At 35.4% G+C, this 15,714-nt stretch overlaps 1 protein-coding gene across 2 annotated transcripts in view; it reads left to right on the top strand.

Moving 5' to 3' along the window:
• Calcrl (calcitonin receptor like receptor) overlaps window positions 1-13,593 on the top strand; it is a 93,571-nt gene extending 79,978 nt beyond the window's left edge. For both annotated transcript variants that reach the window (XM_029470780.1, XM_029470779.1), the window contains 3 exons: window positions 4,700-4,918; window positions 5,603-5,644; window positions 10,555-13,593. In XM_029470780.1, coding sequence (XP_029326640.1) covers window positions 4,700-4,918; window positions 5,603-5,644; window positions 10,555-10,779 — 486 coding nt within the window. In that variant the 3' untranslated portion in view covers window positions 10,780-13,593. The remainder of the gene's footprint in view (window positions 1-4,699; window positions 4,919-5,602; window positions 5,645-10,554) is intronic.
• Window positions 13,594-15,714: the final 2,121 nt, after the last annotated feature.

The following is a 15,714-nucleotide window of genomic DNA, read 5'->3' as shown; positions in this document are numbered from 1 at the left end:
AATTCCTCTTTTGGGTTCTTAGTCTCCTAACTCAAAATTAGGAGAAGACACTAAAACAAAAAACCAAAAACAAAATCAAGGACAATATTATTACAGTGTAAGAGAAAAACAGTAGGGCAGACAAGCTGTAAATCTTCCCAGCTGGAGGCTGAAGGAAGGACAGGCCATGACATTGGTAAGCAGCCACAGAGCAGAAGAGGGGTGGGAGCTACAGAGGAAGCAGGAGAAAACCTAGGGCATCACGAAAAGCATGCTGTTTTGGGAAAAGAAATAGAAAGCACAAATAGGAAAATGTACATTCTTCTGAGTAACTCAGAAAAGCAGGCATTCTCTTCATCTTACATAGGCAAGCTCTGGGAGCATCTACACGAGGGGAGGGGTCTAGAAAGAGTAAATAGATTATCTTATCCACGGGATAATTATTCCTTCCACTTCCTTAGCGTGGGTTAAGATGAATTCGTTTTCTCAAGGGGTAGTGTGTGTCCAGGTGACTGACAGATTCAGATAGACTAGCTCTTATGTCATGTCTCTATGCAGAGAGAGGGTGACAGAGAGACACAGAGAGAGAGAGACAGACAGAGACACACACAGAGACAGAGAGAGAGTCAGAGAGACAGAGAGACAGAGACAGAGAGAGAGAGACAAAGAGATAGACACAGAGAGAGACAGAGAGAGACAGACAGAGACACAGAGAGAGACACAGACAGAGAGAGAAAGAGAGATAGAGACAGAAAGAGATAGAGACAGAGAGAAACACACATAGAGAGAGATCGCCTGTCTTGGAGGAAATAGCTCTCCTTAATAAGTCTTGAGAGAGCCCTAGTTCCCAGCCTCAGTGGCCTCCAAAACTACAATATTCCTAAATTAAGAGTCCCTAAAAGCATTTATGAAATAGGCTGAAATTGAGGAATAAATACAACCCATTTTCACAATGAAAATCTAGACATGCAGCAGTTCTGTTCATCAGAAGTAATTAGTGTCTGGACTCGATTTAGGGTCACAGGATGATCTATAGTCTGGAGTCAGGGATGGTCTTTTTAGAAAGAATTAAGTAACTAGAGCTCCTTTCTGGTATTCTTAACCAGGAATCTAAGAACACTCCCTGCTTCTGGCCAAGGATAAGACTGGAACTGTGCCTATTGAGGGTCCTTGCCCTTGGCAACAAAAGTCATATTTAGTGCTTTCATTGTTATTTCAATGAACAATAAATTCATACAAATTAGCATGTTTTCCATAGAGCATGAGAGATCCTAAGGCAATTACACTCTCTAAGAGTGGTATTTTGCAGCTGGCAAAATCCATTCTTTCCCACTTCCTCCTTCACATCCCACCCTCCTGGTAGGCATTGGTGCAAATACAGCACATTTAGGTGCTGCTGAGAGAAGATGCCTTTAATTTGAGAGCTAGGAGAGTTTAGGTCACTTGAGGGCTTAGGTAAGGAATTACTGGCCATTCTTGTGTAAAAGTCTTCCAGTAGTGTCCCTGTAGCATTTGTACTAGCTCATTCTGCTCCCTTCTATGACCCTGGGCACTATGGTGATATGAATATATCTTGTGATATCTACCAGTTATTGAACATCATGGCTATCATAGTAAAGAGACGTTTCTCAGCAGGCATTAATTATCTGTAACTCTTCATCTTTCCCAGGCATGAGCATCAACCATTATTGGCTAACGAAGTGCTCAGCCGCACACACACACACACACACACACACACACACACACACACACACACACACACAGGTAACACTAAACGGACTAAGCTGGCATATTTAGATATTTATATGTGTGCCTAAATATATGCATACATATAACAGCAATAATTAAATAAAAAGAGGCCATGAATTTGGGAGGGTGTGGGGATGGGGGTTTACCTGAGAGAAGTTACAGGGGGGGAAGGGGAGAGTCAGGGAATGATGTGAATGAGTAGTCATGTCACAAAATTGCCAAACACATAAGTTAAAAAAAAAATCAGGAATCTGTTAACCAGGTCTGTTTTAAGTCTGAGGAAATTCAAATGGGATTCATCTGAAATTTAAAGTTCTTCTACTTTTGCTTAAAATAATATTGATGTGGGAAATTGCATAGAGCATGGATTCCAGTTCACCCTGCCCCAGCTATATATAGAGAGAAGCTTACATAAACATTAGCTTCCTCTTCAGTTCTAGCTTCATGTTTTAAGCCAGAATGACAGCTTTAATGAATGGCTTTGTATTTAACTGTTCTTCCATGGAAGATAGATCTAAAGTGCCACATTTCTACCATTTATTAATTAGTGTTATTTTGTATACTTGGATGTTTAAATACTTTGTAATATAATTTATATCTATAACTTATAAATGGATAAAAGATCATTCATAAGTGGACAATAAGTTATTATCCAACTTGCCCAGGAAGTGGTAGTAATTTTTTTTTTAAAGTTCCTTCTATATGTTAGAGGGAACTCTCTTTAGAGGGTCAGAAATAGAACTGGCACTCGGACTTGTGTCACTGTTCATGTCCCACCTGTCAAATGGCTTTCTCTATGTCTGTCTGCATTGCATTCCGATGTCTGTCAATGTGTTCTTCTCACGAATGTGTTCTCATCAGGAGTCTGCTTAGCTCTATGTGTTTAAAGCTTGTGTTACATTGAATTCTCTTAGCAGTGGAATAATTTTATGCTTACTTGTTTTCATAACACATGTTAAAAATAAATATATGTGATTTATTCATTTTTTTGCCTTGATGAGAGATGAACTTTCATTATTTGAGTTTATTAAAGTGTATAGAGATTTGTTGTATGAAATTTCATGATTAGGTTATTCAACAAAGAACAGATATTATAGAAGTCAAAGGTCACAGAAAAAAGGAAAGAAATCAACAGTTTGCCCAATATGACATTTCTGGATGAAATGAAGAATTACCAATAGGAAATGGGTAAAATTTAGTTTGCATTTAGGTCAAGATACTGGTCAGTGTTAGGTGTCATCTTGCCAGCATCTAGAATCATCTAAAAGGCCTCTGGGCATGCTGGTAGGTGATTTTTGTTAATTACCTTAATCGATGTGGGAAGACACACTTTCATCACGGACAAGACCATTTCATAGACAGGTTGTCCTGGACAGTCTAAAATGGAGCGAGTAAGCTGAGCACTAGCATACATTCCATGCTGCTGATTCCTGACTGAATATAGAATGAGGCCAACTGCTCCAGATTCCTGCTACCTTGATGCCTTCTTTGTATAGACTATCCCTTGAGCTATGTGCTAAAATAAACTCTTACATTACTTTGTCAGAGTATATTATCACAGGAACAGGGAAAAAAATCTTAAAGTAGTCAATATAAAAGGAGAGGAAATAGAGTTTGAAGAAAGAGAAAGTGGATGAAAGGGATGGTAGGGTGTAGACGAATTGAAATTAATGCATTCATAAGACACATTCTTAATTGCTGAGTCAAATTCCATTTTCAGAGTTCTGTGAATCCCTTCAAAGACAATGTTATCTCTTGGGGAAAGTTGCTATGACACAACAAATAAATAGTAAATTGTAATTACAGAGAGTTATTTATAGAAGTTGTTGTGGGAAGCTAAAGATTATTTCTCTAGTATAGTTTAGTTTGAGTATCAGCTGGCTCAGTTGCATATGCTTTATCCATAAGCATAAAGAGAAATTACAGTAGAATTTCCGGTACTTGCTATGAGAAATGGTCATATAGAAAAATTTTACTAAGATTATTACAAAAAGGAAGACAAAACAAATATATAAAAATAGTTATTTTGGCAAAATGCACTCTTGGAGAGCACATTCTATAGACACTGATGAAAAGCTGACTCTTTACAAATTAACATTTTTTTTGAGGCTGAAGAAATCACTTAGCAGTTAAGAACACTTGCTACTCTTCCAGAGGACCAGAGTTCAGTTCCCAGCCTACATGTTAGGCAGCTCTTGACTGCCTATAATTCCAGCTCCATGTATTCATGTATCTGACATCTTCCTCTGACTTTCATCGGTAAACACACACACACACACACACACACACACGCACACGCACACACACACACACACACAGTCATAAAATTAATATTTAAAAAATAACACTTCTTAAGAATAATTCCTTTTTGCTAAAAGTGTTTATGACCATGAAACGGAATAATAGACAAATCTTAAATATTACATAGAATATGAGCTTAAAATGACTAAAATATTTCCTGACTATGTTCTACAATAATTTTAGCATAATTTTATTTTCCTAAAAGTTAATTTCACTAAACTTTATTTACCTATAAATGAAACAGCATTACTTTATACTCACTAATTAATGTCTTACAAAAATGTANCTTTAGTTCTTGGATATGAAATAGTCTAAGTTTATAAAACTGGAGTTCCCATATAAGTTTCTTTCTTTTAAAATCCATCCATGCATCATCCATGCATCCATTCATGCATCTATCTATCTATCTATCTATCTATCTATCTATCTATCTATCTATCTATCTATCTATCTATCTATCTATGCTTTTGAGACAGGGTTTCTCTGTGACTTCTTGACCATCTTGGAACTCACTCAATAGATCAGACTGGCCTCAACCTCATAAAGATCCACTTGCCTCTGCCTCCTGAGTGCTGGGCTTAAAGGCTTGTTCTACCACAGCTTGGCTCTCATAGGCTTCTTAATACTAAACACAAATGGACTTTTAGATGGTATTTTCTTTTCTTTTCAGGTAAATCTCTTTTTCCTATTAAATATTGTACGTGTTCTCATCACCAAGTTGAAAGTTACACACCAAGCAGAATCCAATCTCTACATGAAAGCTGTAAGAGCTACTCTCATCTTGGTACCACTACTTGGCATTGAATTTGTGCTTTTTCCATGGCGGCCTGAAGGAAAGGTTGCCGAAGAGGTGTATGACTATGTCATGCACATTCTGATGCACTATCAGGTAAGGCGTGCCTGCCTTCAAGAGGGCAGCTTGACAAGTTTTATACTGAATTTACATGGAGGTTTGGCTTCACTCTTGACTACTTGAAGAGTGTCAAAACATGAAGCCTTTTTGATTCTTGTGCCTTGTCTTGGGTTCTTCTCTTTCTGTTGGTTTGTCTTGTCCAACTTTGATGTGATCATTTTTATTTTATCTTATTATATTTTAAATGAATGAATGAACGAATGAATGAATGAAAATCTAACTACTAGGGTAAAGGTTAACAACTGAACTGTTAACTGATCCTTGCTGGGAGAAAGAAAATGAGTTTTCTCCAGTGCCGTGACAGTATATCAACCACTCCAGGACAGGCAGCATGTTCAGAAGTAGTAGACCAATATATAATGGACTCTACAGTGTGTGTGCCCATGTGCATGTGTGGTTTTGTTTGGTTACAGTTTGGTGGTTTTTGTTTTTCTTTTTGGGCATGGATTTATTTTGTTTTCTTGTTTTGGGGGATTGTTGTTGTGTTGGGTTTTTGTTTGTTTCTTTTGAGAAAGGACTTGAAGTTGAATGGGTAAGGGGAGAGAGTTGATTCGGAAGAACTTGGAAGAGGGGAAGAATATGATCAAAATATTCTAAATTAAGGAATCATTTTTAAATAATAAGGAATATTATTACTCACATAATTTATTTTTTTTACAGGGTCTTTTGGTGTCTACTATTTTCTGCTTCTTTAATGGAGAGGTATGTTTATTGATTTTACTACTTTTTTAAAATAGAATTTCCTTTTAAAATGAGATGAAGTTATATACTTCCCCCCAAACAACCAATTTTATCACAGAAAAAAATTACATAAAATTATTTTAGGTACAAATATCTCAAAAATGTGGGTAATATTAGAGTTGAGTGGTAGGGAAAAGTTAGTCTTACTTCAATGTATTCCAATGAGAGGTTTCCATTCAGGTAGCCCTTTGACCTACTATTAGAAGGTACGAAGTCTGGATGTTGCTTGGGAACACTGCTGGGCAAACTTTAACTTCATAGAACTTGTACTTTCATAAGAAACAGAATCTGTTCGTTTCCTCTGTTCTCTTTTTCAATAGGCTCAACTATATACGCCTTTGAAAGGTTTTATGATAGATACAAAAGAATGCTGTAACAAGCAGCATGGAAATGTGTTAATGGAGATTTCTAGGTTTCTGTCTGAGGACTTTCTATTTGAGAGGCTTCAGTAATCTAACTGGGTGGATCTGTCTAGTCATATGGATATTGTTACTGCCCAGTTGTTTGAGTATCATTGACTTTGTTTTTTATTTGTTCCTGATCTACTTGGCCAGTTTTCATCTAGAGGGTCCTAGCACAATTGAGCACAGCATAGAAATCTAGACAGCAACTCAGTGAGAAATGGACCCTGTGTAACTGAGAAGCTCATCAGGAAACCTCAGATAGAGAATACCTGGGCCTGTAATTTATCTTATAGGAATTTAATTATAATTAAATAATAATTATAATTTATGTGGATATTTCCTATAAGATAAATTACTGGAAATTATATAGGTCTCATAAGAAACTACAAATTACTTTTACTTGGTCTAAGTAAATTCTACTTTTTTTCTCTTTGGAAATAAGCAAACAAACTGTTTAGCATAAAAATTAAAGTATATGTAATTGAAGCAATAGCTACTACATTACATTTATCTATAACACTGTGTAACAGTGTTATAGAAGAGTGTACTGTCAAATGAAACTATTGAGTTGTAACTTAATTGGTATCTCTGTGATTCTACATTATACACGAGAGTGACTATTTTCCTCAAGTTGATGGCACTTGTAGACAGAGAATGAAATGAGAGGGTACAGATAAATCATTTGTCTTGACAGGCAAACTCATACAACCTTTATTACATATGCATACAGATGCACTGACTTAGGCAATCTTATATGTTGCTAATGTTGGCTATAATAAATATTGATGAGTGACATGAAAACGTGTCAAAGAGCATGCATGGAATATGAAAGATGTCTCCTTATCTATAGAAACATACCATCAGTGTGTTTTTTTTTAATATTTAAGTTATAGTCACTAGTAAAGCAGGTGTTGCAGTAGGTGAATTAGGATAGGAGGGGGTGGGGAACGAACATGGTAGGACCTTCAAAACTCTGAGGATGCTTCTTTCTTCCTAGCATTTATATTTTAGGAAAGACTTGGAGCCAAAGAAAGTGTATTTGCCTTGTAAAAGGGAAATAAAAGCAAGTGTTTATACTTTTGTTAAAAAGGTGAATGCGAAGTTTTCATACCATGCCCCAACTTCACCACATCCTCACTCTAGCATAGATTCATTTCTGTGTTGATCAAATAGCTCATTGTTTTAATGAAAAAGCCATGTAGAAATGGGAACATTAATCACACTGCAAGCTAAATTTTAAATTGGCACTTTCCATCAGAAGCCGTGTCCAGGGAGTACTGAAGTCCATGCTGTCCACGTCTGTTGTCCTTTATCTGTATAAACAGAAGAGACAAAGTACCTTGTTCTTCTGCCATGCCTTAAATTGAGAAAATTTTTGGCATTGGAAAATTTTAATAACAAGAAAACCTTTGAACTCAGTTGTTGCCAAATCCTCAGTTCATCACAACATCTTTAATACTTCTCCGTTTTCCTTCTGCTCGGGAGACCGTCCGTTTGAGTAGGACTCAGCCCAAATCTTAAGAAATGGTGTAGTCCCTCCTTTTCTGTCTCTTTGCCTCTTGGTTTTTCCCACTGTTGTAACACAAAGAAATAGCTGCCAGATTCAATTTGTGGGGTTCCAACTATGTCATGTTTTTGTTAAAGTCATTTGCTTGGTTTTAGTTTCCTTCTTGCCCTTCATGTTAGGTCAAGTGGCTTGCTTTTTCCTGATATCTGTGCTTACATTTGACCCTCTGTTGAATTTTACCAAATGCCTATCTTTCTCTTAGCATTTCTTGCTAGTTAACTATAGGTTCACAAGTGGTCAGACCACGTTCCTCTCAGCCCCATTCCACTCAAATAAAAATATGCAATGGTAACCTAAAGAAGGGACTATGGTTATCAGAAGGACATATGTATCAACAAAGCATTGTAAGTATTTTTTATCAACTAAACAATTAATGCTGAGAAGCCTTAACTCATATTCTGTAAAGAAAACTATTTTCTTTATATTTAGTTTATAGTTATACTCTTAAAAATTGATTTAGATTAAAGAATATTATTATTGACCCTATCATGTGCTAATGAGCATATACAATGCTAAGCTTTGGATTTAGCTGCCTGCATAAAACTCTTACGTAAATCAATGAGAATATATTCATATCTTTAATAATTCCTATATTTTTCATTTTTCCCATTGAAATGTTTTGAATGTCTAATTTAACACTGTTAAATAAGCATGATCTTGTATTAGAGAAAGAAGTTAAAAATGAAGTATTCTTATCACACAAGTTTGCAAAGACTGTGGGTCTTTAATTAGGTTCATTTTTTAAAAATTTGGTAAATAATAGCCCATACTACAGGACATTGCCTTTTCATCATTTTTCTGATGATTTATTCACTAAGAAGAAATAAGCTGGTGATCATAATTGTAGATTCTTCAAGGACAAACATCTAACAGTTCATATTTATTTTGATTTCTGGGATTTGGTTAGTTTTTCTTTTAGAACTATCTATCAGTCCAAGGGCCTCAAGATGGATATCTTTCAACATGAGTCTGGAATATTTTATGGGAAGATACAATCCACTCCCATTCAACTTGAAGCAATATAGCTCCAGCTTCTAACTAGTCTAGTATTTATAATAAATGAGAACAATATGTATGAACATCAGAATAAAACACTTCCCACCAAAAAGAGTTACATAATTGTTCAAAAGTATTTCTTGTTAAGATCTCTGAATATTTACTTAAACATACCATGTAAACCCATTGGCCTGCTGGGACCCCACAGAGCTAATGCAGTTATCATTTGCTTACATGTATGGAGATATTATATACATAAGTATTAGTATATTACTTTAATTTAAATACCTTATTTTTTGGTTTAGAATTAATCAAACCATAAGAGAATCAAATAGTAATTTTGTGCAAAATAAATACATATATTATACTAAAAATCTTTTATTTCCCTAGTACTTTTATGAATATACATTAGTTCTTGTTACCAAATACAAAGAGATGGTCCAAAAGTTGCTGAACTTTTAATAACATATTATATAACTGAGTTTCTAGCATTTCACTTATATAGTGTTTGAATTATTGAAAAATTAAAGATATTTTATTAATTAATTTTGAATTATATTTAAGAAATGGAAAACTCCATTTTGACATTCTTTTTCCATTAATACTAAAACATGAAATAAGACAGGAAAACTGTTTTTATCTTAAGTGGTAGCATGTAAGAGACTTAAAAGTACCCCTAAAACTGTAGTCTCCTACAAATCATTATTGGTTGCAGAATGTTTGGAGAAGGCACAAGAAAAGAAACAAGACAGATTTTATAAAATATTTAATATGGACTTTACACAAATATTTTGAACAGAAAGTTAATTATATACTCTTAATATCTGAGGATGTTAAGAGTATATGAATTGCTAGAATCTTTTTTTGATTCTTAGATTCCTTTTGGGGGCAGGCACAAAATATTAGATGGCAGATTGGGAAAATCTATTCAAACAACAAACATTTAGGCAAACATATATTACACCACAGGGATGGGGTAAATATATTATGACCTAAAGCTAGCCAGCCTCTACTCAGGCTGTACACAGTTATCAGATCTGTTAGTATAAAGATGATGGCATCTAAGACTGAGCTGACTATTTTCATTTGTGTTTAAGGACTCAGCATGAAGGAAGTCTTTCTAGAGTCCTAATTCAATCAAAATAAAAGTCAGTGTATCTGACACAATTAATCATAATCTCTAATTTCAGTCAGGAAAAAAGGCATTAAACTTCACATTTGTTTTAAGAAAGAAAGCTATGGGCTAGAGAAATTTTAATCCAGCAAAATGACTGCTCTGGCAAGAAACCACATATTCAAAGACCTTCTGGGTCTCTGTGATCTGGCTGGAATGCAGACAAGCCTTTAGCAAACACCTTTAATCCCAAACAATACAGGTAAGATTAGTTTACAGAAGGAAGCAGTCATGTTTGAAAGTAACATCTAATTGAGGGGTAGACAAAGTGATGAACCAGAGAAAGATTTAAAAGATGGATTCAAAGATAGGATATGCCCAACTCTCGTGAGAACAACATAGGGAAGAGAATTTAGGGCATCATAAATACTAAGTGAACAACCTACCAAGGAGCTAATTCTCATATTCATTCTCTCTCTCTCTCTCTCTCTCTCTCTCTCTCTCTCTCTCTCTCTCTCTCTCCTTTACCTTTTATTTTTACACAAGATATAAGTAAGATACTTAGGCAGGTCTGAGCTTACTCAATACTAGCATGCAGGCAGGTGTTGATCTTGCAGTATTCCTCCTTCAGTTTCATGTGTAACTAAAATTATAGACTAGGACCAGTTTGGTCTTCTTCCTTTAAAGAACAAAAGCTTTTCTGCCAAACATTTTGCTATGCCCCAAATAGAATATTTTCAGCTCAACTAATGGGTTGTTTTTGCTGTTTCTGTTTATTGTTCATCAATAGGTTCAAGCAATTCTGAGAAGAAATTGGAACCAGTATAAAATCCAATTTGGAAATGGCTTTTCCCACTCTGATGCTCTCCGCAGTGCATCCTACACAGTGTCAACAATCAGTGACATGCAAGGGTACAGCCATGACTGCCCCACTGAACACTTAAATGGAAAAAGCATCCAGGATATTGAAAATGTTGCCTTAAAATCAGAAAATATGTATGATCTAGTGATGTGAAAATACATAAAATCACACACTTGAACCTATGATTTTATAGCCAAAAGATTGGATAGCCAGCAAATGGATTTCTGGAATACCATGAAGAAAGCCCTCAAATGAAATGGGGATTGTAGGGATAAATGTTTAACAACCCTCTCTCTATGGGGGAGAAAAGCCTCAATTTATATTGTTGGCCAGTAACTACTCCTACCATAGCTGATTTCAAGTTACCAACCTGACATCACTGAATGTGGAATTGGAAAGAAAATAAGCACAATCAACTCTGAACGAAAATAAGCACAATCAACTCCCAGGAGCTGACATGCTCTGGAACCTGCACAGCACTGCATGCCCTCCGAGATGGAAGTCTGTGCACACTCTCGCCCACACTGACCAGAACTCTGCTCTTCTCATCTGAGGAGACCTCACTAGGTCTTACAGACATGAAAGGAAAGTTTGGTTTTTGTTATAAAACTCCTCATCCTTTTGTCATTTGGTGATAGCAAATGGTTTGTCCAGAAACACTTTAACCCTCTTTATAACTTCTCTTGTAGACTAGACAAAGAGTTCATTATCTCTGTTGTCTCATGTTACTTTCTCTAAGAAAAGCAACTGAGCGGAATTCCCATGGGCTTTTTAGTTGCTGCTACATATTGTTGTATCCTGTGGTATATCCACTCTGAATCACTAGGGAGACATATTGGTAGAAGCTACAAACACTTTGTCAGCTCTCGTTCTCTCTCTCTCTCTCTCTCTCTCTCTCTCTCTCTCTCTCTCTCTCTCTCTCTCTGCAGGAATAGGAGGAAATCAGTTTTCCTGAATCTGTAAATAGAAACTTTGGCCTTTCCATTTCTACTGTGTAGATAAGTGATCAACCATTTTACATGAAGGGAATCAATGAAGGATTTCTTTTTTATCTTGGGAATCTGAAAGACAGAGAGAGAGAGAGAGAGAGAGAGAGAGAGAGAGAGAGAGAGAGAGAGAGAGAGAGGTTGTACAAATGAAACTGTAAGTACTCTGTAATTTTATTTTATTGTTTCAATTCAAAACACAACCTAGGTAACTTTTAAAGCAGATAGATGATGCAATATTATATGCAAGTTAGTATCTGGTACTGTGTCTGGGCTGATTTATTTTATAGTAAAATAGAATCATGAATTCTATACTTGGTAAATATTTTAAGGACAAACAGATACCAGCATCAGAAGTTTGAGAACTAAAAACAAACCCCAGAAATATCAATGATAAGATATGAAATATTTATTTAAAAATGTAAAGCCATAATTTTACAAGCACGATATATTTGGTGTGCTGACATACTGCTTCCAATATGACATATTCCAATTTGATGACAACTCATTCAAATTCAGAAATTATGAACAACTACTGTAAGAAAAGCTAGTCTGCTACATTTGTGGGCTTTAATTCACTAAATTATAGCTTTACTGATTTTTACTGATAGATGCTTTTGAAAAAAATCCCAGGTTATTATTTTTTTATGAACCCCAGAGGAATTTTCTCTATATAATAAACACTGTTTCAGTATTTCAGTAGACTACTGTGGGTGATAATACAAGCCACGGGAAGACTTGAACTTACCACTCATTGAGGATGAAGTATCAGATATTTAAGTAATAGCTAAATTAAGACAGAAGAAAGTTTTGCTTGTGAGTTAAAGTGACATTTTAAATGGATTTAGTTTTTCTACTATTGCTTGGTTTGGAGTTTCTGAAGAACAAGATTGACTTCAGTTAGTAAAAGTCACTTTGGGGACAGTTACATGAATCCATGTTTTTTAAAAGTGTGTCTGTCAGCTTACAGTGGATGAGAGGAGGGACTCAGCCCTCACTCATTGTCTTAAGCTATAGTAGAGAGTAAATTAAAAAGTTGTTTGAAACTGTCAAGGAAAACAATTCAAATTATCGAGCACTGATGTATTACATGATCTGACAGACATATTTGTAATTTTCTGAACTTTCAACTGCCTAAACCATACAAACCTTCCTTTTAATACTTCCAGACTTTAGGTATTTATTATTCATATCTTCGCTGACAGTGTTCGTGTAATTCTGCATTCTTCCAAACAAACTGTCAAGTATTAACAATAAATGGTAGTACAGAATGCTGAATTACCAGAGAACATATTTAAAAGGTATTGTAATTTTAAGTTTTCTTTTACTATACCGAGTGTAGCTGAGATTTCTTTACTGCCAATATCTACTGTGGTGTCATTCTCAGCCATAGCAGTCTAAGATTAGTCAGTATTAGTTTTGTAATAATATTTTCGAAGCTAGATTTCTCTAAAGCTGAAGTGCCAATTAAAATATTTCAATAATGCTTGTAGAAAAAAATCCAAAAATTTTGAAAGAAAACTTCTCTGGTGCCTAAAAATTAACTTGGGGAGTTTTTAGCTTTTAAAGTTGCATCCATTATTTTTCTCTAATACTTTGTTAGAGTCATGGCTGACACTTTTAGAAGTGACTTTGTATTTTTTTGTTGATAAATCAGCCTTCCTGGAGGTTAGTGTTTGTTCAAATATAACAAACTGTGTAGGGTTTAGGAGTAGTCAGTGTTACACTTACTGTTTAGATATTTTAATGTGAATCTATTTTAATTTCCTTTGTATTTTTATTTGCTCATAGAAACATTATCTGTAAAACATACTCAAGTTCACTTAAAAGAACTCATGTTTTATCGACATAAAATCTCTATTTAGGTTTTATGAGAATATTAAAGTTGTAAGTTATCACTCACTTTCACGCATCCTCCCTGGAGCAATTGAATTCCTCACAAAATTCTTGCAGCAATTAAAGAAATACTTTGCAAAATAAACGACGATGTCTTTATTCCTTTCTTTAGAGACTTCAATAAACTAGTAAGTGGATTTAATAAATTGATTTAAAAAGACATGACTGTTTTCTGTGCCAAAATGATAATATGTATAAAGTCTCATATGGCATGAGAAGGGAAGATCCTCTTAAACAGGGACATTTTTAGGAAAATTTCCTCCCTTATGCACTATATTCCAAGCAGTGGTCTTGTGTTAAATACGAGAAATAACACGAACGAAAATGCCTACATAAAGATTTTTAAAAAAGAAAACATGGTCAAAACCTCACACAAATAAAAACTTAAATGTGTCAAAGACTTTATTTAACAAATGATGGAACCACTGATATGACATAATTATCCAAAAGAGAACTTAAACAAGTTGGATAATTATGTCCTGGAACTCATTCTGTAGACCAGGCTGGCCTCGAACTCAGAAATCCGCCTTTCTCTGCCTCCCAAGTGCTGGGATTAAAGGCGTGCACCACCATCGCCCAGCTTCCAAAGAGAACTTAAAATACTACATATGCCTTAGAAAATATAAATACTGAGGTGAATATACAAAATATTGTGTTTAAGAATGGTAATGAAAAGCCAGGCGTGATGGCACACACCTGTAATCCCAGCACTCAGGAGCCATAGGCAAGTGGATCTCTGTGAGTTCAAGGCCAGACTGGTCTACAAAGAGAGTTCCAGGATAGCCGGGGTTGTTACACAGAGAAAACCCATCTTGAAAAACCGAAAAAAACCAACCAGCCAACCAACCAAATAAACAAAAAGCAATCAAATATGAGTACTGGTAATAATTAAGCAAAACAGTAAATATAAATACAATTAGACTATACACTCAGAATAGATAGGATGACATTAAAATAATGTTAATATTTAATATACAATTAAATATAGCATAATGCTTACATAAGAGAAAAATGCTTACATTTAGGAAAAATACAAAAACAAAAAATATCCTTATAGTATTTTGAGCTATTTAAAGGTAAAGGTTTAATATAATACAGCCAACTAGGCAGGTCACATACTGCTGAATGCATTTTAAAACTACTACTTTTAAAACAAAAACAACAACCAAACCAAACAAAACAAACACTTAATGTGATGCCTAATAACAAGTGCTAATACAAACACAAATTGAAGTTAACATTGTTGTAGTTGAAATTATATTATTACATAATAGAATAAATTTAAGTTTACTAAGCATATACTTACTGTTCCTGAAACACACTGAGTATATATAGTATGAAATATTTTCTCCAGACATATTTTATCAGTTACATGATATTTGACAATCTAATGTCTTTCAACTTTTAAATTAAAAATTTAACTGTCATACACAGTGGTAAGCTTAATTTTCAAATAAAAAATTGTTTTGTTGATCCTCCTCCCCCATAGTCTTTTTTATTAGATATTTTCTTCATTTACATTTCAAATGCTATCCTGAAAGTCCCCTATTACCGCCGCCCCTTTGATCCCCAACCCACCCACTCCCACTTCCTGGCCCTAGCATTCCCCTGTACTGGGGCATATGATCTTCTCAAGACCAAGGGTCTCTCCTCCCAATGATGGCCGACTAGGCCATCTTCTGCTACATTTGCAGGTAGAGACACGAGCTCTGAGGGTACTGGTTAGTTCATATTGTTGTTCTTCCTATAGGGTTGCAGACCCCTTTCAGATCCTTGGGTACTTTCTCTAGCTCCTCCATTGGGGGCCCTGTGTTTCATCCAATAAATGACTGTGAGCATCCACTTTTGTATTTGCCAGGTACTGGCATAGCCTCACAAGAGACAGCTATATTAGGGTCCTGTCAGCAAAATCTTGCTGGCATATGCAATAGTGCCTGGGTTTGGTGGCTGTTTATGGGATGGATCCCTGGGTGGGGTAGTCTCTGGATGGTTTTTCCTTTCCACTCAGCTCAAATCTTTGTCTCTGTAACTCCCTCCCTCCATGGGTATTTTGTTCCTCATTCTAAGGAGGAATGAAGTATCCACACGTTGGCCTTCTTTCTTCTTCTTTTTTTTTAAATTTTTAATATTTTTATTACATATTTTCCTCAATTACATTTCCAATGCTATCCCAAAAGTCCCCCATAGCGCCCCCCACTTCCCTACC

This window comes from Mus caroli, chromosome 2 (assembly GCF_900094665.2).
Source record: "Mus caroli chromosome 2, CAROLI_EIJ_v1.1, whole genome shotgun sequence".
NCBI lineage: Eukaryota > Metazoa > Chordata > Mammalia > Rodentia > Muridae > Mus > Mus caroli.
The sequence above is the reverse complement of the archived record's forward strand: the minus strand, read 5'-3'. Positions and strand labels throughout refer to the sequence as shown.